The 20648-nt window shown below is 41.0% G+C and overlaps 1 protein-coding gene across 9 annotated transcripts in view; it reads right to left on the reverse strand.

Annotated features, from left to right (window-relative positions):
* The window catches only part of LOC310961663 (unconventional myosin-VI), a 160363-nt gene that overhangs the window by 77208 nt on the left and 62507 nt on the right, over window positions 1–20648 (reverse strand). For all 9 annotated transcript variants that reach the window (XM_083933826.1, XM_083933825.1, XM_083933824.1 and 6 more), the window contains exons 12-16: window positions 18785–18929; window positions 7722–7879; window positions 7159–7250; window positions 5975–6047; window positions 527–654 (exon numbers count right to left, since the gene is read on the reverse strand). In XM_083933826.1, the coding sequence (XP_083789952.1) occupies window positions 527–654; window positions 5975–6047; window positions 7159–7250; window positions 7722–7879; window positions 18785–18929 (596 nt within the window). The remainder of the gene's footprint in view (window positions 1–526; window positions 655–5974; window positions 6048–7158; window positions 7251–7721; window positions 7880–18784; window positions 18930–20648) is intronic.

Consider the following 20648-nt stretch of genomic DNA (forward strand, 5'->3'; position numbering starts at 1 on the left):
CGTTGTTAGTGTAGCTTAGCATAAAGACTGAAGCAGCTAAGTAATTGAAGGTTAATATTTCGAGGGAACAATATGGGGATATAATTTTTTTGCATTTAAGATATTGATGCAGTTAAATCGGTGTTTTCCATTACAGCAGTAAAATGAAAAAATAAAATAGGGTTAATTTGCATTTTTATAATAATAAATGAAAGATAAACGTCCATCTCTGTCACATCTGTCATTGATGTTCAATTCTAGTGTATTTTTAAGAGAATCAACAGCTGATTAGTCAATTGCTTAAATGTTAATATTTCTTTCCCCCTCTACGATAATAAACTGAATATCTTTGAGACATCTGAGGGCGTCATCTTGGACTTTGAGAAATCCACATTTTTGACCATTTTCTCAGATTTAATAGATCAAAAAACTGATCCATTAATGGAGACAATGATGGCCAGATTAACCAACATTTAAAGTAATCATTAGTTGCAGCCTGAATCAGCCGTACAGTAAATAAGCACTTTAATGTTTCAGAGTCACTCACGGTGAGGCGGAAGTGGTCCTTGTGTTTGTTGTGAACTGTGTCGGTAAAGTGCTGGTCGCTGGGTTGAGGTAGTCTGTTCTCTTCGTCCAGGATGTCAAGGATGCCGACCACCTTTGCCTCCACCAGGTCTGTGAAGGAAGCACAAGAAGCATGAGAAAAGCTGCAAGGTCTCCACGACCAATTCAATCAGGGAGGGGTGACATAGATAATTAAAAATGCAATTAGAGATAAATCGACTTGGAAGAGACGTGGACATCAGAACATTTCTCCTTGACCTCCTGAAGGGCTGGTGGGGGAGCTAACTGTGATGATGATGGTTATTATTTATATTACTATTCTATCAGTATAATATAGTACACATGGAAGGTGCAAAAGGTTTATTTTATCTCTTTTCATGATCCCATCAGAATCTTTGGTATATAAACTCTATGAACCTGTTATTTAATCTGAAAAACCTGGTGCGACATGGAAACAGAACGCAGTGTGTTCTGAAGCTCAAGTTCCAATTCAAAATCTACAGGTCACAAATAGTGTCAACACATGAAAGTCTCGAGTCACATCCAGAGTTAAGAGCTAAGTCCCATATCAAGTCACAAGTCAACACCAACAAGCCAGAAGATAAGGCGAGAAAGTCTCAAGTCAATTATAAAATAAACTGTGATACATTTTCTATCACAAGCACGTTGACTTTATTAGTAAGAAACATGAAACTAACAGAGTTGTTTTTTAACTAACTATATTTATTATACACTAAAAAAAATTGATTGACTTGACATTTCTTTATCAACCTACAACTATATTGTTTTTGAATCTCACTCTGGTTGTAATACAATATATTCTATGGGATAGTTTTCAGACCAATCGCATGTTATGTGTTATCAACCAGCGTATGGCAGATATTATTATGAACGTATTATTATAATTAAATAACGTATTGTCCTGAATAGGCAGCATAATGGTGTGGTGGTTAGCACTGTCGTCTTACAGCAGGAACGTCTTACAGGTTCCTGTTTTGAATTCTGCCTGGGGCCCTTCTGTGTGGAGTTTGCAGCTGCAGCTTGTAGCTTCCTCCCACGGTCCAAAGACATGCACGTGTTAGGTTCATTGATGACTCTAAATAGCCCGTAGGTGTGAGTGTGAATGTTGTCTGTCTCTGTTTGTCTCTATATGCCCTGTCATAGACTGGCGTCCTGTCCATGGTGGACCCCACCTCACGCCCATTGTCAGCTGGGATCAGCACAATAAATATTATATTCTTTTAGAAAGGCTTTTGTATACCACCAAATTTACTGAAAACATTAAACAATCATTTATGTTTGTAAATGAAACAGAAATTGTGATTGAACCTAAGCCAAAAAGTGACTGGTGACATAATCAATAGAACTCAATATGTCACCAAAAGTATCTCAAACACTAGTAAGAAGTAGAAAAAAAGGTTTGTGGCACAGAGAACCTGACCAAATCCCCGGAGAGGAGTCAGTGTGAAACAGAAGCACAGTACAGGAGAGCAGCACTGATGAGGAGGAGGTTATAAAAGATTCACTGAGTCTTTTCTGAGCAACATTTCCTGACATGACAAACGAGAGGAGCGGATTGATAGACTCCTACTCAAAAATTCACTCCATCCATCCAACCCAGGCCAGAGGAGCCTAAAGCCAGCAGTTACAATTTCGACAGAAACCCCCAGAAACATCCTCTCATTGATCCGTCCACCATCTCCCTGTCACAAGAAGTACACAATAAACGGAAAATGGTCTTTCCCCGGTTAAGGCAATAAGTATTATTGAGGTTCCCCCAGTATACATGAGTGGGGAAGAATAGTAGCCATGCTGACGCGACCAAATCTCAAGAAGATTTGGTCTGGGAACCATTTGAGGCGTGGTTTATGATTGCCCATAGCCGCTTATTGGGCGCTACGAATGTCTTATCAAATGTGTCTGTACGTACTGTAGCTCATAGCCAATTGTATCAATTATACCAGATGAAGTATGTAGAGCGACAGAAATTCAGCGAGGAAGAAGACGATGGGTCAGACATTCATGTGTACACGATGGCGTTGAACGACCATTGCCCTTTGATGCAAGGCAAACATGAGGAAGAAGTATCAAAGGCTGCTGCCATGTTGGATCCGTGGATGTAAACAAACTACAAGCTTCGGTTTGTCGAATAGACTTTGTCTTGCCTTCCCTCTCTCTTGTGTGATTGGTTCCCTGTCTGAGGTGAAAATCGGTCTGCCGAGTAGGGCAAACGAAAGGGGCAGTTATAACCCGCGGAGCACGTGCAGATGCTTAACCCTATCATAATTGGGGAACGCTGTTTACATGCACGAATCAGGGTGCTGAAGGAGTTCTCTGGGTCTGTTAATCCGGGTATGAAAGCTCTGATTTAACCCGAGTGAGAAACCAGAGTATTGCCATAACCCAAATATAATCAGGTTTTTAAACTGCACGTTAATCAGATGGGAACAGAACTACCAAAAAAAAAGTTCAATAAAGTGCACTTTTGGACTTTGACAAATGTCTTACACACAGGCATGTATATCAAGTATTTTCTCTCTCTCTCTCTCTCTCTCTCTCTCTCTCTCTCTCTCTCTCTCTCTCTCTCTCTCTCTCTCTCTCTCTCTCTCTCTCTCTCTCTCTCTCTCTCTCTCTCTCTCTCTCTCTCTCTCTCTCTCTCTCTCTCTCTCTCTCTCTCTCTCTCTCTCTCTCTCTCTCTCTCTCTCTCTCTCTCTCTCTCTCTCTCTCTCTCTCTCTCTCTCTCTCTCTCTCTCTCTCTCTCTCTCTCTCTCTCTCTCTCTCTCTCTCTCTCTCTCTCTCTCTCTCTCTGATGGTCAGACTCTATCCAGCTGACTCCACTGTGGTTTAGTGTCTAATATTGATGCCATTTCACAGACTTAGACATGAACAAAAAGCATAATTAACCTCCTTCACCTTAAAAACCTCACATCAATCTGCCTCCATGTTTATAAAGACACATTTCAGTCTGGACAGGAGTTCACATGCTTTGTGGGCTTCATCACTTTGCCTCTTTACTTTCTGTTCGTGAAACACCACAGAGGCTTTGGGGTCAAACTGTGGAGAGGCAGCTCTCGCAAAAAAAAAAACAAGGCTCGGAGCCAGAAGTTACATTAAGGCCAATAATGAGCAGAATGCTGCCACTCGAGGCTCGTAAACACAACCTCTCCTCCGTATAGCTCAAGAAGATTGGAAGAACACAACCACAAAACGACAACAACAACCCTCCGAAACCTCAGGCAGCGACTCAAGAACGGCTATGTACGAAATTCAGAAGCAGACATACAAGTTAACACCAACAAGTCCCGAGTCAACACAGGAAAGTCAAGTCCAACGAGTCTCAATTCAAAGTTGCAAGCTATGTAAAGAACTACAAGTCCAATGTCAAAACCCACGTCAAGTCACAAGTTAAGATCTAAAAGTTGCCGAGTCAATTCAGGAAAGTCCCATGTCAAGTTCAAATTCAAAGCAAACAAGTCCCATGTCAAGAAACAATTTACGACTGACAATAACAAGACAGAAAAGTCCTACGTCAAATGCCACTAGCTAAAAGTTCCATGTCAACACAGGCAAGTCACAAGGCACTTAGCCCCAGGTCCTAAGTCCCTTTGGACAGTAGAGTTCCAAGGTAAGATCTTCCAGTCCCACATCAAGTCACAAGTCAACACCATAAAGTCTGAAGACAGGAACGTCTCAGATTAAGACCCAAGTTAATAACTCCAAGTCCCATAATAATATCATGGGAAGCCATATCTACCTCTGACACTTCCTGCTTTAAGTGATATCACAATCATCCATCCATTTTTCTAACAGATCAGTGGGTAGAACTTCACTAAAACTAACCTCTGCCTTCTTACGCTACGCTAACAGGTGCTGTGGCGAAAGCTGGTGAAGTAACAACAATGGCTGCTACAGCTGAGGCAGAAGACGTCTCTGAGGACGAGGTGCATTATGGGAGTTAATGTTTTCAATCCACAAGCGCCATAAGGTCACTTTCTGCCTTTTCTTGGTCAACAAGGCACCAAATTAGAAATTGATAGACATACATTTCGACTCCATGTATGGCCCACTTTCAATACAGATTCATGTCTCCACCGCTGAATTATTCCTTTAAGAACTTATAAGTCCCATATTAAGAAAGGAGAGTTGCAAGTCGAGACCAACAAGTCCCAATTAACAGTTGCAAGTCATGTCAATCCAAGAACTACATATCTGGTGTCAAGACAGGGAAGTTACAAGTTAAGTCAAAGTGGAAAAATCCAATGTTATGATGATGAAGTCCAAATTCAAGTATGAAAAGTCACAAAACAAGATAGGGAAATCTCAAGTCAAGACCCAAGTTAAGAGCTACACACTCTGGATTCTGCATCATTATGAAACCTTTCCATCTGTCAGAGTCAAACCCAGGGAGAGATATCACCTGTCCCCTGTACAAACGTCTTACCCGTTCCTTTAGAGTATGCTGCAGAAAGCTGATAGATTCACTGTTCTGATATAATTTGAAAACTTTCAGAAATTAAAGATCCCCCTGTGTTCCATTTAATACCTAAAATACATTGTTTGAATGTTGAGTAAAAGTTGAGTTTATTTTTTAAGATCCTCATTGGCTTCTCTCTTAGACAGTTACTTCACTTCCTGGGTTCACTACAATTTTATTACTTAGCTGGTTGTAACAAACGAAATAAATTAAACAACAGTCAACATAAACTCAAAATATGTATAATGCATACGGTTGCTCTATAATATATCTTTTCAAAAGCTGATAGGAAAAAAAAAACATTTACTACTAAATAAAAAAATTGTAATTGGTGTATAGCTCAATCACTTTTCAGGATCCTTAAGGCAGAAATGTTCAACAATGCTGTTAACAGTATCGTGTGTGAACAAGTACAATCTTAAATTTTTGTTAAAACTTTTTTTTATCACTTTCAGAATTCAAAAACCTGATAGTGAATGCCATGCCACCATTGCTCTGTAATTCACTGTCCTCTGTCAAAACAGCCTTCCAAAGACTGTCGGGTAGGGTACTGATGTGTGTCAGAAAACAAAGACAGTATTTCAGGGGTTTTGGTCTTAACCATATTTCTAGTAAAACTTAGTAATGAATAGTGTAACCTACTTTTCACCTTAACCAGGCCAAACTATTATTCAACTTACTTACTCTCGTCCTGTATGGACAGCAAAGTCCAAAGCGCACTGCTTTGTACTGTAGTACTTGCATTCTGTTTAGATTAGTTTCTGTTGTATTGGACTGTAGCCAGCTTTTTTTTTTTTTGCAGCTCTTCTTATGTGCATAAGGCACTACACATGGTTTACAATATTGGTTATATGCAAAACAAACACTTTGAACTCAACAGCACAAACATGGAGGACGAGCACCGGGGGCTGCTCTGAATGCACGAGCATGAGTGCAGAGTGAGTGGCGTCTTCATACCTATGCAGTCCTGATTGTCGACATAGTGAACCTCATTGACTCCGAGCCCCTCCCTCTGGTACAGCTCTTGCTCCTGGAATGCAAACGAGATATTTCTAATGAGAATCCATAACGACAGTCGCAGCCGAGTGCGTCACAGTCTCTAATGAGGAGGAGGACGACTCTGCGGTTCCGCCTGGAGGTCATTTCTAGCTCTGTAACAAATAGCACTTGGACCACATTTTCTGCTCTTACAATTTAATCTAAAATGAGAATCTTAAAAGGAGGTTTTTTATGCTGGAAACTTTTGCTAACAGATGTTTGGGGTTCAACATCTCCAAGTACGTGAATCGGGTTTTAAAGGTCAAATGAGGCATTTTACATTTGGGGTCGAAATATCATTAAAGATTTAATGATGGTTCATTTTTAAAGGCTCAAACAAATTTGCCTTCAATGATCGGCTGATTATATTGTTAATGAACATTTCTGCAATTAGAACTAAAAACAACAGCTGAACAGCAGTTCTTTTACAATTTAAGGAGGCTGCACTTTTCCAAGGCCGATGACACCTCAAGCGTTGGCGGAGGTTTAAGCACTCGAGTGCCTTCTGGTTCGTTATGTGAAGACCTTGAGCTACAAAAAAATCAGCACCAAGCATCATTATTTTCCAAAACAGAAATGTGATGTTTTTGTAGACTTGGACAGTGTCGGCTTTAATGTCACCAATGGTTGTTTGTGTGCTGAAGATGTCTTCAAATGGAAAGTTTTAGACAAAACATTAGACACAAAGTTGACTGAAAGAAACACAAAACTTTTTAAATCATGTTGCTGCAGCTATTTGTTATTATATATGTTAAGAGAAAAACAATTATGGGATGTGATCATCCAGGTCAGTCATTATTATGCATACTTTCAAAAGGGAAAATCCTGTTTTGGAATGAAAGTCTCTACTTTAACGGTGATTACAGCTTTTAATCTTTTGAGGTGACTGAGCTTCGGCAAATCAATTCTTTAATTCAAATACGAGACACCCCTAATTTGGAAAATGGCACTCTTAGCGAATAAGTGCTTCCAATAAGAGAAGCACTTATATCAACCTATAACGCCGGGGTTTGTAAGTGCTTGCTGATAGATCTGAGGAGGTTGATTTTGTAGGGGGTTTTTTTTAACCCCAAAGTGGAAACGAGGTGAATGACAGCTCTCACCTCTTTCAATATGCGCTCGTTGAAGAACTGCTGCAGTTTCTCGTTACAGTAGTTGATGCAGAACTGCTCGAAGCTGTTGTGTTCAAAGTACTCTGCAGAACAGAAAGAGTTGCGTCATATCAGATTAGGAAATCCTAACCAATCATTAATACTTAACCCTCACCTTTTGTCATCTAAACTTAATCGCCACCTTTTGTCATCTAAACTTAATCGCCACCTTTTGTCGTCTAAACTTAACCGTCCCCTTTTGTCGTCTAAACTTAACCGTCGCCTTTTGTCATCTAAACTTAACCGTCGTTTTTGTTGTCTAAACTTAGCTGTTGCGTTTTGTCGTCTAAACTTAACTGTTGCGTTTTGTCTTCTAAACTTAGCCGTCAACTTTTGTCGTCTAAACTTAATCGTCGCTCTGTCGTCTAAACTTAACAGTCACCTAAACTTAACAGTCACCTTTTGTTGTCTCAACTTAACCCTAAGCCCTCTAAGTGGGTTGTCACAGGTTACATCTGTATCTGACGCAGAACCTTTTATCGTTAAAGTGATCAGAGGTTTTGACGGGTACCCACCAAAGCCAGCGATGTCCAGGACGCCGATGAAGTTTGCGGAGGAGTCAAAGGGGAAGCACTGGTTGACCCTGGTCACCACGTGGTCGAACAGGCGGCTGTACACAGCCTTTGCCAGGGCGTCCCGAGCGTTGTTGGCCTGCTCCACTTTGAGCGGCACTCTGGAGAAACACAGGGATGAAAAAAAATAAATAAAATAAAACATCTTGATATCTATCCCCGTCAATAACAAAGTCCTAAAACCGTCATTAACTTAAGAATTGATGTCTCTTCTGCTGTTTAACACTCTGAACTAATTGCCTAAAATAACCAATTTTAAGCATAAACCTGTCCCCGGGGATGAAGAGAGTCAACTTATTCACCCGCGTTCAGTGTAAACGAACAGCACTTGTCTGACTTTCCAAGCAGATAATTGTGTTATTGACAGCTGGAGAAAGAGATTGGGTATGTGAGAGACTAGGAGCTATAAAGCGGCGGCAGTAACCATAACCTGCGGTGAGCTCCGTGGAGGTATTGTAATTGCTTCTGACTGTGTGTGAGTGCACGGTTCAATAGCGACAGACAAAAGGAGTGACCCGATCGCAGGGGCCAGATAAAATGCAGCGCATTAATCTGCTGCATGGCCTCGAGTTCCTGCTCAGGCTTTTTCCTCTGGACTTTACTTCAGCTGCAGTGCATTCGAGGACACGCCGGGAAAACAGAACTTTACACCAGTGGAACTCTCAAAGCAGCAAATAATGACTTCCAGAATCTCACTCTCCCCCTCCCTCCCGGCGACAAATCATCTCCTGCGCACATTCCCTTTTCAAGCCACATGCAACATCACGCGGACGCCTGATCCCTGCAGGTGTCTCCTGAGGTAGTTTTCTCACACATTACGCTGTGATAGGACAACATGCTGCGTGAAGGGCAGACCCCCTGAAGCTGCAATCTGTAATTCACTTCTGCACCTGCACACTGCTGTGTGCATCCCCTTCAGAATGCACAATGTTCCGTATATATAAATACTTATGCGTCCCATTTCTATTCAAGTGTAGACCTAAACAGCTGTGTTTACCTGTGTCTTCAGTCCCAATGCAGAACATTTTATACGTCCAAAACGATACAGATCATCATATATAACAAATACTGTATCACAAAAAGAAATAAAAGGGTATTTTCTCATTTAAGGAAGGACATTAGTGATAAAAAATGATATGCACACAAATAGAGAGACAGAGGTCATAGAGAATAGACCTTATCTATGTGGATTGAAAGGTGCTCAGAGGGCTGCTTTCTTCAATGTTATTAAAGAATACTTCACATTATTGTACATTATACAGACAATGTATTACATTGACAACAGAGAAAATAAACAAAAATAAAAATAAAAAACAATCATGTTCAGTATCAGTCAATTGCTGAACATTTAAATGAATACAAATCAAATAAACAGATATTTTTTCTGCACTTTTTTGTTCTGTAAAAAAGGACATTACGTTGATCCTGAAAGATACCAATATATCTGTGAAATCTGCTGACTGAGTTATCCGTCTGGCTCTGGCCTCAATTCATGTTCCTTATGATCTTTTCTTTTTTGTACCTGTGTTTTCAGTTTCTGTCATGTTTTAGGGAATTATTTTTTTTTTAAGTTTTCTATCATTCACCTCCCAGTCTGTTCCACGTCCCATGCTGAACTCTATCATATCAAATTCTCCCGTCTCGTTGCTCAAAATGTCCCGTAAAACGTATAAAATCATACATTAACTTTTAAAATGACCGTTCTCATGAAACATTGAGCAGGCCATAAATCCAGAGAGAGATTAAGCGTTTTATTATTTTTTTATCACTCATCTGTGACTCTTTTTTTTCACACATTTTACAACGTGTGAAAGTTTATCCTTGATCTTGGAAACAGTAGTTTGATTTACAAATCTACTTATAAGCCTTTTCCTGCAGCTTTCAACTGCATCTCTGACCTGGTTTTGAAGATGTTATTATATTTACATTTTGATTTATTATATTTATGATGCTCAAATAGCAAAATTTACATGTAAATATCAAGTTGCTCTCTGCACACATCGGAAAAAGGGAAAAATGTTCCAGCAACTGGACAAAGTAAGGACCTTAAACCTGACTTATCACCTATCAACGCTCCCACCGCTCCTCACCTTCACTCTGGCCTCTCGCCAACGCCCTCCATGCTTAATTCATGCCGTCGGCTTTGCCAGAGTTTTTAATACCTCTCGTTTAAAAAACCAAGAGGTCTAAATGTCAGGGCAGCATAATGTCACAACAGTAATCATACAAGTAGCCTAATATGTATTCCCTGTGAGTCTCTCTCTCAGTGTAATTACTACTGTTGCCTGGTGGAGAATTTGTGCTCTAACTCCTGCTGGTCTGCAGCTGCTCTCCGGACTGTCCTCAAAGACTGAATGCTCTGAAATGTAACTGAGAGATGTCTGAGCAGCGTCTGAAAACTGAAACCAACAGTGAAGTGCCTTGAAGCTGCATTCTCTCTAATTTCCAGCAGGAGGAGACTCCACTTAAAGCTGCATTCTCTCTAATGTCCAGCAGGGGGAGACTCCACTTAAAGCTGCATTCTCTCTAATGTCCAGCAGGGGGAGAATTCACTTAAAGCCGCATTCTCTCTAATGTCCAGCAGGGGTAGACTCCACTTAAAGCTGCATTCTCTCTAATGTACAGCAGGGGGAGAATTCACTTAAAGCTGCATTCTTTCTAATGTCCAGCATGGGGAGAGTCCACTTAAAGCTGCATTCTCTCTAATGTCCAGCAGGGGAAGACTCCACTTAAAGCTGCATTCTCTCTAATGTCCAGCAGGGGGAGACTCGACTTAAAGCTGCATTCTCTCTAATGTCCAGCAGGGGGAGACTCCACTTAAAGCTGCATTCTCTGTAATGTCCAGCAGGGGGAGACTCCACTTAAAGCTGCATTCTCTCTAATGTCCACCGAGGGGAGACTCCATTGGCTCCATAAAGAAGTGTGATTGTATAGAAGTCAATGAGAAAATTAGGCTGAACTTCTCACTTGATTTATTTCCTCAGTAAACATTTTCCTAATGAGTTTATGTCTCAGTCTCTAGTTTCGAGTCTTCTTCAATTCAGCATGATGTTCATTTAGTCAGTGATGGTCCCATTTAGAGTCAAACGGGCAATAAAGCAGGGGATGCTTTAGGGCGGGGCTACACGGCCACCTGTCAATCAGGATAGAGGTTTGGTAATGTGTATCCACGGCAACTGTGGACATTAAAATAGATCCAGTGAACTTGCTTCTTTGGGCTGTTTTCTGTGCTAAAGTCTCAGGACTTTGACCCTCTCAGTGCCTTAAAAATGTCTTGATCAGCGTTTGGTTGCACTTTGCTAACAAAGCTAATGTTATCTTACTGCCGATCTGTGTCACTGCCTTGAACAGTCTCTGCAATAATCCTACCGGATTGGTCGCATCAACCAGTTGAAATCACGTGATTTCCCCCTCTTGTGCGTTTAGTTTAGTGCCATTGAAACAGTGGACTGCAGCCTGATGCTGCTTAGTGCTCCTCCCCAGCCCCACCCTTTTGCCCAAACACTGGTCATGTTCTTTAAAAAAAAAAAATAGAAGATGGCGACGGCTAAAATGCCAAACTGGAGGCTTCAAATCATAGATATATTTTTAGACCTGGATAGGGTGCCGTTGCTCAGAAATGCAGCTATTTCTTTTTATTTCACTTGCGGTACTGCAATGAAAAAAACCCTGCGACACAATAAAAGCATTTTCTCCACACGCCACCACTGTGAAAGAGAAGTCTGCAAAACTGTTTACAGGAAACCTCGAACTGCAAACAGGCTCCATTATGACACTTTCTATTGTGAATGTTTAACCCACCCTTTAAGACAGAAAGGATCTGCATTAAACACAGTCAGAGGAGTGTTGGATGAGATGTAGATGGATGTGGTGACAAGTATCTGCAGGTTTATTTAACGGCCTGTCTGACGGCCTAATCCCACCTCAACTCTCACAAACTACTGACCTCGCCCAGCGTGATCGTCATCTCCCATTTTCTTTTCGCCCTCCCACTGAGTCCGCCCTCCTCGCTCTGGTGAAATTACTCTCACGTTAGATGTTCTCTGTTCTGGCGTTAAGTACCGTACCACCCTTTTCCCATCTTCTTATCTGATACTCAGTCTTATTCTCCACTCCGTCTCTCTCGCTTCCTTTTTCTTGTCTGGGCCTAATTTTCTCACTCCATCTTTCTCTAACTCTCACCTAAAAACACTTTCTCTCTCTTCACTTTCAAGTAGAGCAGTGATCATTGCTCAGGTAATACTAACAGTCAGTAGGTAGGTAGTTTTTTTTATTGTTTTGGTCAAAATTGATTCAATATTTGACATGATGCATTATTAAACTTTATTTTATTTTTAAATTGTTCTGTGGATTTTCTTGAACTTTGAACTTTTTTTAAATGTAAAAAATTTAATTGAAATATATAAAAAATGATATATATATATAAATAATATTTAAATATATAGCCTATACATTTAAATAAATAAACAAAATAATAAATAAATAAAAAAACTGATTGAAATTAATAAAATCAGTTTGCTGTAGCTGAAAAATACTAAACATATATATTAACAATATATAAAAATAATAAACCAAAACAATGACCCAAAAGAAATTCGATTTAATTTGTTTATGGTGAATTTTTTTGTAGACTATATTCAACATATATCAAACGAGAACCTCACTATGAGACAAAAAGTGCACAACAATCTTGATTATGTTGTTTAAATAATCAAAGCCAAAATTGTCATTGAAAATACATTTTGATTAACTGGAACTGTTGTGCCTGAAAACGAAGTCTACATTCCCCATAAAAAACATGTCATTTTATTGTGCGGCTCCCTGTCAGGCGTCCTCCTCCCTGAAGAGGGTGAAACATGTTGGGAGCCATTTTCTTCCCCTCACCCCATCAACCATCTGCCGTCGCCAGAAAGTCTGCCGCCTCCTCGTGCAAAGAGGACCTTTTGCTCTCACTCAGTCAAAAAGGGTTTTCTCTTTGTGGCTTTAATGGAGAGCATAAACATGTTGGAAGAGATTTCAGCTTTACATTCCTCCCACCATCTGCCACCAACAGAAACTCTCACAGCTTTAGCTGTTTGCTCTGGATGAGCCATCTCTTCGCCACTAAAAGCACTTTCAACAGATCTTCTTCCACATCCAACCTGCTGGATCTTCACATAAAAATGCAGAGTGAAGAGAGCTTTCCAACTGTGTGTGTGTTTTGTGTGCGTTCGTGCGTGCGTGCCTGAGTGCGGGCACTAAACACGCAGAAGGTTCATCGATCTGTAATGCTGCATCCAGAGGAGATAAACTGCACTCTCTATTTATTTTGGCTCCTATTTACAGTGCAGAAGTTGCAACAGGCTGGCAGTCGTCCCAGCGATGCTTCTGTCTGTTTTCCACGATTAGACCGGATGATGCGCAGGTGTGGAATATATTTTTTACCTGGGAGAAGCAGCTGAATAGATGCAGGAAGCAGAGGGATGAAGTGTCGCTGGGATCTGTCAGACACATGTCCGTTTATAGAGAGCGTAACTGACAGGCGGGCCGCCGTCGACCGACACTCAAAAGAGACGGACAAAGACAGGGAGCAGCTTTTAATTCGTCTGCCTCTGCTCCTCTTCTCCACACATGAAAGAGGAGAAGTAAACATTAGCGTGGGAGGGTTTGAAATTGAGGCGAGTGGCTTGGCATTCAGATGGCGTGTGCTGAGGCCGAGCTGCCAGCAGAACAATCACAGGCTTAAGAGCCACTGGGTTCAGGCTAAATACATTCAGGCACAATCTGTCTCCGTCTTTATGTTTCCATGTCTGACTGTTTGTCTTCAGCGTTTGACATTTTCATGTTGTCATGATCTCCTGGCCTGGCGTCACCACGCTGATTCAAAAAGCGTATCAGTCTGGATGAGCGGGGCGTGGATTGCAGTCTGTCAGTTGGGTGGGTGGGTTCATAAAAATGACATTGTTATTAACAGTGGACGGGCTGCAGGTGGGTGAAATAATACATCACAGTCAAGAGAGATGCTGCGTGTGCATTTACACAGCAGGAGCAGCTTACCAGACATTTATTAAGACTTTAAAACTGATGGCTCAAATCAAGCGATCTGATTGGTTGTTAGCCGAGAAATAATACCGGTACATCATGGGGATGACTTCTTATCTCATAAATCTGTCCATTTTCATTCCCATTTAATTACAACAAGACTGAGCTAGCGAAGCAGTTCAGTGTCCAGTTCAGCACTTGCCAACGCATTTTCAACAGATTGTTTTGTGTGTATTTCAGAATCAGAATCAGAATCAGAAAACCTTTAATGTCCCGCAACCGGGGAAATTATTTTGTCACAGCAGCAACAAAATATTACAAAATAAGGTAAAAAATAGCAAAAATAAGCAATAACGCATTAAGAGCAGGAGACGTCGTTTAAGACAGTGTATCTCCAACTAAGGAGGCAGGTTGAGGTGGTGGACAAGTCCCAAACACAGGACTTTCAAAACTTTTCAAAAGAAACCAGAACTTTATGATTTATTTTATGAATATATACAGTTATATCGGCCTAATTTCCCTCAGTTTCGTTCTTTCTTTTGAATAATTCTTCTGTTTCAGAGCTTCTCAGATGGTCGAACTCAACAGGTCACTGCCTTCTGGATCTAACTATTATTTTCTCATCACTGCCTGGTGCTGTGTGTCTGCGTCTCTGCCCTCTCCTCTCAGCATCTGCATCACTCTGACAACTTGGTTATAAGATGCAGTGAAGCCTTCATGGAAGAGCAGGGCGGTCTGATAAAAGGGGGCGACGTACCTTTTAAGACCGGCAGCTCTCCCTCTGTGTTGAGCACCGGGTTGTAAAAATGGTACAATACTCAGCTCAACTCCCGCTCCCCCATAACGCCTCACAGGTGCACGTTTATGTTGTTAAGCTGCCGAGTCGACGAGCTGTTTCAGTCCCTCACTAAAGTCAACCCTTGTACCTTAAACATTTTATTCCTAATCCTTAAATGACAGCGACTCAATAAAAGTGATAAAAAATAAAATATTATGTCATTGCTGAATTGAATGTCGAGTTTACTGCGGTTGCTCGGTCAGCCATATTTTTTTGTTTGGAAAAATTTACCCAGAATTCATGGCGGATTAGTCTTACTACAGACAGTCAATAAGAAGCTCTATCTGACTATAAGACTATATAAATGTATTCAAGCTAAACCCACTGAGTTCATTTAAGAGTCACATTACAGTCAAAACTTTTTCTAACTGAAGGTCCGAGTGACGAGGACGAAAGCCGCTTCACTCGTCGGCTGTCTGACGTCATGGCTGGTTTTGAAAAACTTTCACCAAAATGTGTTTGTGAAAACATCTCTGGTGAGAAATCATCTGCTGAATGCACCTTTATGTTAGATGGACGGTTAGTTTAAAACTTTTTCAGGAGCTTTGAGAGGTGGCGGGTCACGCCTGGGATTTACATAAAATAGACTGGACCTGAACTTTATGCAAATGAGGAGCGGGAAACTGAACGCCCCAACAATGCGTCGCACGGCTGCTCACGTAGGCAGTGAGTAGCAAAAGGGAAAACGACTGTGCCTGTGGACACGTACCCTCAGGGTTGGATAAACGCTGTCGGCAAGTGAATCATGCATTACAAATAAAAAGTATTATTATTATTATTATTATTATTATTATTATTATTAAGACACGGTGGTTAGTAATCAAGTTACTCAAGGAATCGTTTCAGTGACATGCATGGTGTCGCACGCGTTTGCACAAAAAGCGGTGGAAGTAGTGTGACGAGTTGAAAGATTCAACACCAACAGCCAAAGAAATAAACATTTAACGTTCCAGGTCTGGTTAAAAAGATCCTACATACAGTTGGACTGACTACCAAAAAAGTGGGAAAAATACTGTCATATCTTTAAAATGCTTAAAAGTTTATTTTCATTATTCATAATTGTAATATAAAGTTGAACCACAGTGAAGATTATTTGGATTGTGCAATTTGCATGTTCACACTTGAAACCGCTAGAAAACACCCACCCTCAGACCTGAATTGTGTTCAACTTCTGCTTCTTTCCAGCAGCGGTGAAATCAAGCGAGGAATCAAAGCGAATCGTTTCCAAGAGCGTTTCTTTAAAAAACTTCACAAAGAAACATAAAATGGTGTGAAGTCAAGGACACTGAGTGGTAAAGGAACCGTCCTTTACACAAACACACATTAGTGACTGAGCGTTGAGTGTTTTGTTGCAGCGAGAGAAGAGAGAGAGCGGGCCATATGTGCACGACACGCCGACTGTCACGTTAAATTAAACACAGTGCGTGTAAATTAGCTGTTTAGTGACAGAGAAAGCAGCTTTAAATCCCTCTGCGCAGATGAAGTGTCCAAAACAAATCCATTTTCTACAAAAACAAAGGTAAAACAGAAACCTCTTCAGATGGCGCTGATATACATGAAGCCTGTTTACAGCCCCACGGTTCATCTCTTCCTGCATGAACTGCGCTTTTATTTCACCTCCGCCTTTCTAAACAGGAGAGGAGGATGTTTTCCATCTACACAATTTGTGATCTCTTTGTCATAAAGGTCGCCTTCGATTGGAGCCTGTAAACAGGAATCCCCCTTCACATTTACAGATACGGAGCAGGAGAAAATTACATCTGTTGGAATTTCTGACAACTTGTGATGTGTTTTTTTAATTTATTGATTTGCTTTATTGTCTTTGTGTGAGTACAGAACATACTGCCGAGATCACAAGGATGGAAGGAGGTTACTGCTGAAGTAACAGAAATACAAATAAGGGCGGATTAGTTTATTAGTTTATTTAGTTTTTAGTGGATTAAAGGTATAACGTTGATTCTGCAGCACCGTTTCAAACACAGGTACAGGAGCTCTGTATTTCAGGGTCTGTTTTTTTTCTTTTCTTGGCATCACATTCAGCAGTTTGGAGTTAAAGTATCCCAAAATCAGGGGAGGCCGGTGGCTGAGTGGTTCTCGAGGAAGCTGCAAGCAATCGGCCCGTTACGAGCAGCACTAGTCATCTGTAAAGAGGCTCAGAGGTCAACAGACCCCTTTGAAAATGGACATGACCGTTTTTTCCCTCTCCAGAATGTATTTGTGTAGCAGCAGTATAAATGTGAGCAGCAACCTTCCAGTAATACCCTGTTCACCTCCATGAACTTTCCAAATCAAACTAATTTCAGCACGCAGACGCTCCCCTGGAAGTCCAGATGGCTCACCGCTTTATTCATAACAACTGCTGGCAGACGCATGCGTAACTGATCGAGTGTTTATCTGCGACCGCCATCTTTCTGGACACAAAGACGAAGGAGGACGAGTCGGACAGCTGTTCTGAGTCTCCACTCACTGTCCACTGTAGATTCTGATGTCAGCTGAAGTAAGTCAGTGTGTGCTCATCTCTCCAGACAGCCATGGCAAGACGAGCAACCCATCGACCATCTGCTCTGCCAGCGCGCGCATGTGTGTTTGTGTGGGTGTGTTTACTTTTACCTACTGTACATGCATCCTTGTGGATCCAACCTGCTACGCTTTCAAGAGCTAATAAGTCAAGAGATGTTTCCATTCAACGTCAGTCACGGTTTCCAAATGTGATTTCAGTCATTGACAGAAAACAAGTTCAAGTGTTTGTTTTCTTCTGTGCGGTGAAACGTGACAGCTGTGATTGACTCGCAATTTGGTCGGGCGGCTGTTTGGACGTCACTCCAATGACGAGACTCTACCAACGTCATCACTGCTAAGACTGTGCCAGCGCCAACACTCAACGCCGTCCAACAGCTTAAACAGACAGTTATGGAGTGAAGCGACACTTCTCACTGTGAGAAAATGACAAGAAATATAATATAAAGCAAAAAACTCCACAATCCAACATGTTCCTGCAGGAGTTTACACACAGCCACACGTAGCTAGCTACATGCTAACGTCAGGGAAAGCAGCATCTTGGTTCATGTTGTTCATTTCTCCTCATTTTCAGATCTGGTTCCTGCTGGATAATATTAGTTTTGTTTTAGAAGCATTTATTGGTTGTTTTTGATAATGGAAAGTGCTGCAATAACGTTAGCTACTCCACAGTCAGTCACTACTAACTAAGCTACATGTAGCTACATGCTAACATCAGGAAAACCTTGGTTCATGTTTATCATTTCTCCACATTTCCAGATCTGATTCACACTGGAAAATGTTAAAATGTGTAGTTAAGTGATTTAGAAGCCTTTATTATTGATTTTGGACAGTAAAAAGTGTTGCTATTACTTTACTCCAGCCATTCGACTAGCTAAGATACATGTAGCTTCATGCTAACGTCAGGGAAAGCTGTATCTTGCTTCATGTTGCTAATTTCTTCACATTTTCAGATCAGATTCCTGATGGAAAATGTTTGATGTGTCGTCTTTGCTTTATTGGTGATTTCTCGCTGTAAAAAAGTGGAAAAAAAAGTGCAGCAATACTCCGTTATATTCTTAAACGGTCAGTTGCATGTTTTTGAAGTCCACACAGTCTGTCCGTGTTTACGCCAACATGTCTAGCGAATGTTAACTGGCATCTGATGGAGACAAGTCATTCATCTCTCTCCTTTTCACTTGAGCGATTTCTTAAATGCATACGTGGGTTCATGCGTGCGTCTGTGTTTATTTGCTGTTTGATTCTATTTGTATGTAAAGCACTCTGAACTGCTTTGGTATGAAACGGCTCTTATGCAAATAAACGTGTTCTGGATGTATTTACAGAGACTGTTGACGTGTGTACTTTTAGTTTAGTTTATTTGACATCATGAGGCAGAGGAGGAAACTGACTCACACATGTCTGTAAAAAATACCAAGAATGACACAACAAAAACCACACTTCTTTCCACTGTGATCCCAGACGACAAGGGGGTACATCATAGCACCAACAAATCAACACAATAAATATAATAAATATCTTTATGGAAACAAACACTGACTTTCTTTTTTAAATCCTGGTGATGCAAAGATAACAGCGAATGTGCTAGATGTTTCAGCATGTGTAAGTGTGTGTTTGTGTGGCCTCTCACTTGATGACCGTTCCTTTGGCGCCCCCTGCTGTAGTGAGCATGACCCTGGACGTGAGGCTGACTCTGAGGTCCTCCTCCTCCAGGCCCAGCAGCTCAGCACAGTGCTCCAGCGTCTGACTTGACTGGTTCTTGATGGCGCAGCCACCTGGAAAACAAGGCAAAACGTCAGGCCCAGCACGCTATCAGGACTGTTATAAGAGGTGAGCCGAAACAGGGTTAAGAGGAGCCTGTTGGTTAACACTGAAGGTAGAGATATTTTTGACCACACCACTTCAATACAAACAGGTGGACGTTTATTCCACTCAGCCAAGCACGTGAAATGTTTTTATTTCTTTGTTTCAGTTCACTGCTGACTGAAAGTTTAATGGACAAAACTGCTCACAAAGGAGGCTGTCGAGAAAAAAAATTTTTTAACAAAAGCTCAGAGAAACTATTTATACATATCACAAATATTAGGAACCACCAAGCGTCATTCGACTTGTTGCTGCTCATGGCAGAATTGTTGGGTCTCTGTAAATCATGAATCAAGTCATAAAGTGTGGTCTTTACCTAGTCTACTGTATATGTGAAGTGTCTTGAATTGAATTGAATGTCAAAATAAGGACATTATGTAGATGAGCATGTGACGGGGGTATGGATGTCGAGATTATCCTGTAGCGTCATAACCTCTGTTTCATAACTGTAAGAATTGTAGCTTGTGTAGACGAATCAGGCGAGCCGTTTGTGTGTTTCGCCATCTAGCGACGCCGCCATTACTGCGGTGCCGTCTCCCTCTACTATGTGTGCGATTGAATGGGAGCTGTAATTAGAAGGGAACCTTTCCCATATATACCTGTACTTTTTATGCAGCCTTACTTTTGATAACGATGTCAACCTCACAGAGTAAATTGTCTCAATGTTGTGTTATTGTGAAATATAACGTTTGTTGCTCTAATTAGGGCAACCTAATGACCACAATGTAAACGTCAAGTAGCTGGGTTAATGAGTGATGGAGGTAAATATCACATGTACTCTTCATGAGGTAAAGGTTTGTGAAGGTTGTGGAAAAGGTTCACTTCTAATGACAGATGCCATTCAATCGCGCCATACTGGAGGGAGACACCACCTTAGCAATGGCAGCTTGTTCACTTCAGGTACTTCGCTGGAGTCTTTCAACAAAATCGTATCGTGATGGAATCATAAATCGAGATATCGTGAGACACAATTACGACGACTAAGTTGAAAATAACAAGCTCGAATTGTTCCGAAAATTTGATGTGAGATATTTTTAAGTTTATATTTTGCACTAAAGTTCTTTAAAAATTAAGAAAATACTCAGTACTGTGCAGTATTCAGTTTGTCCAGATGGTACTATACGTTTTTGCCTGTAACCTGAAGAATAAGTCTCGGAAACAAAATTCTTAATTTAATTCCGTCGACAAAAGGAATCTATCCAAGTAAGCCACGCCCGTTTCTGTCCTAATACATTTAATGCCGTTTGTGTAATCTGTTTTTTCACTCCCCTACAAATTTTGAGCAACGGTCACCAAATTTGATACAGATAATCCCTGGACTGAGCTGTACAAAGTGACTTTTCTAGATCTTTGATGTTTTATAAAGCTTTGCTAAAGCTGCCCCCCAAAAATTGCTCAAATGCTGTGGGTGGGGCTTATATTACAAAACATGTCATATTTCCTAAACGCTTTGGGCTATCAACATGGACATGACGAATTTGGTGCCATTTGGCTAATAGATGGCGCTGTAGCAACATAATCTAAATATAAAAGAAGGAACGTGTATGTATGTATGTTTGACTGTCTTCACATATCTCAACAACTGTTCATCCAATTGGCTTCACACTTGGCAGGTGTGTCACTGATGACCC

This window comes from Echiichthys vipera (assembly GCF_963691815.1).
Source record: "Echiichthys vipera genome assembly, chromosome: 19".
Taxonomy (NCBI): domain Eukaryota; kingdom Metazoa; phylum Chordata; class Actinopteri; order Perciformes; family Trachinidae; genus Echiichthys; species Echiichthys vipera.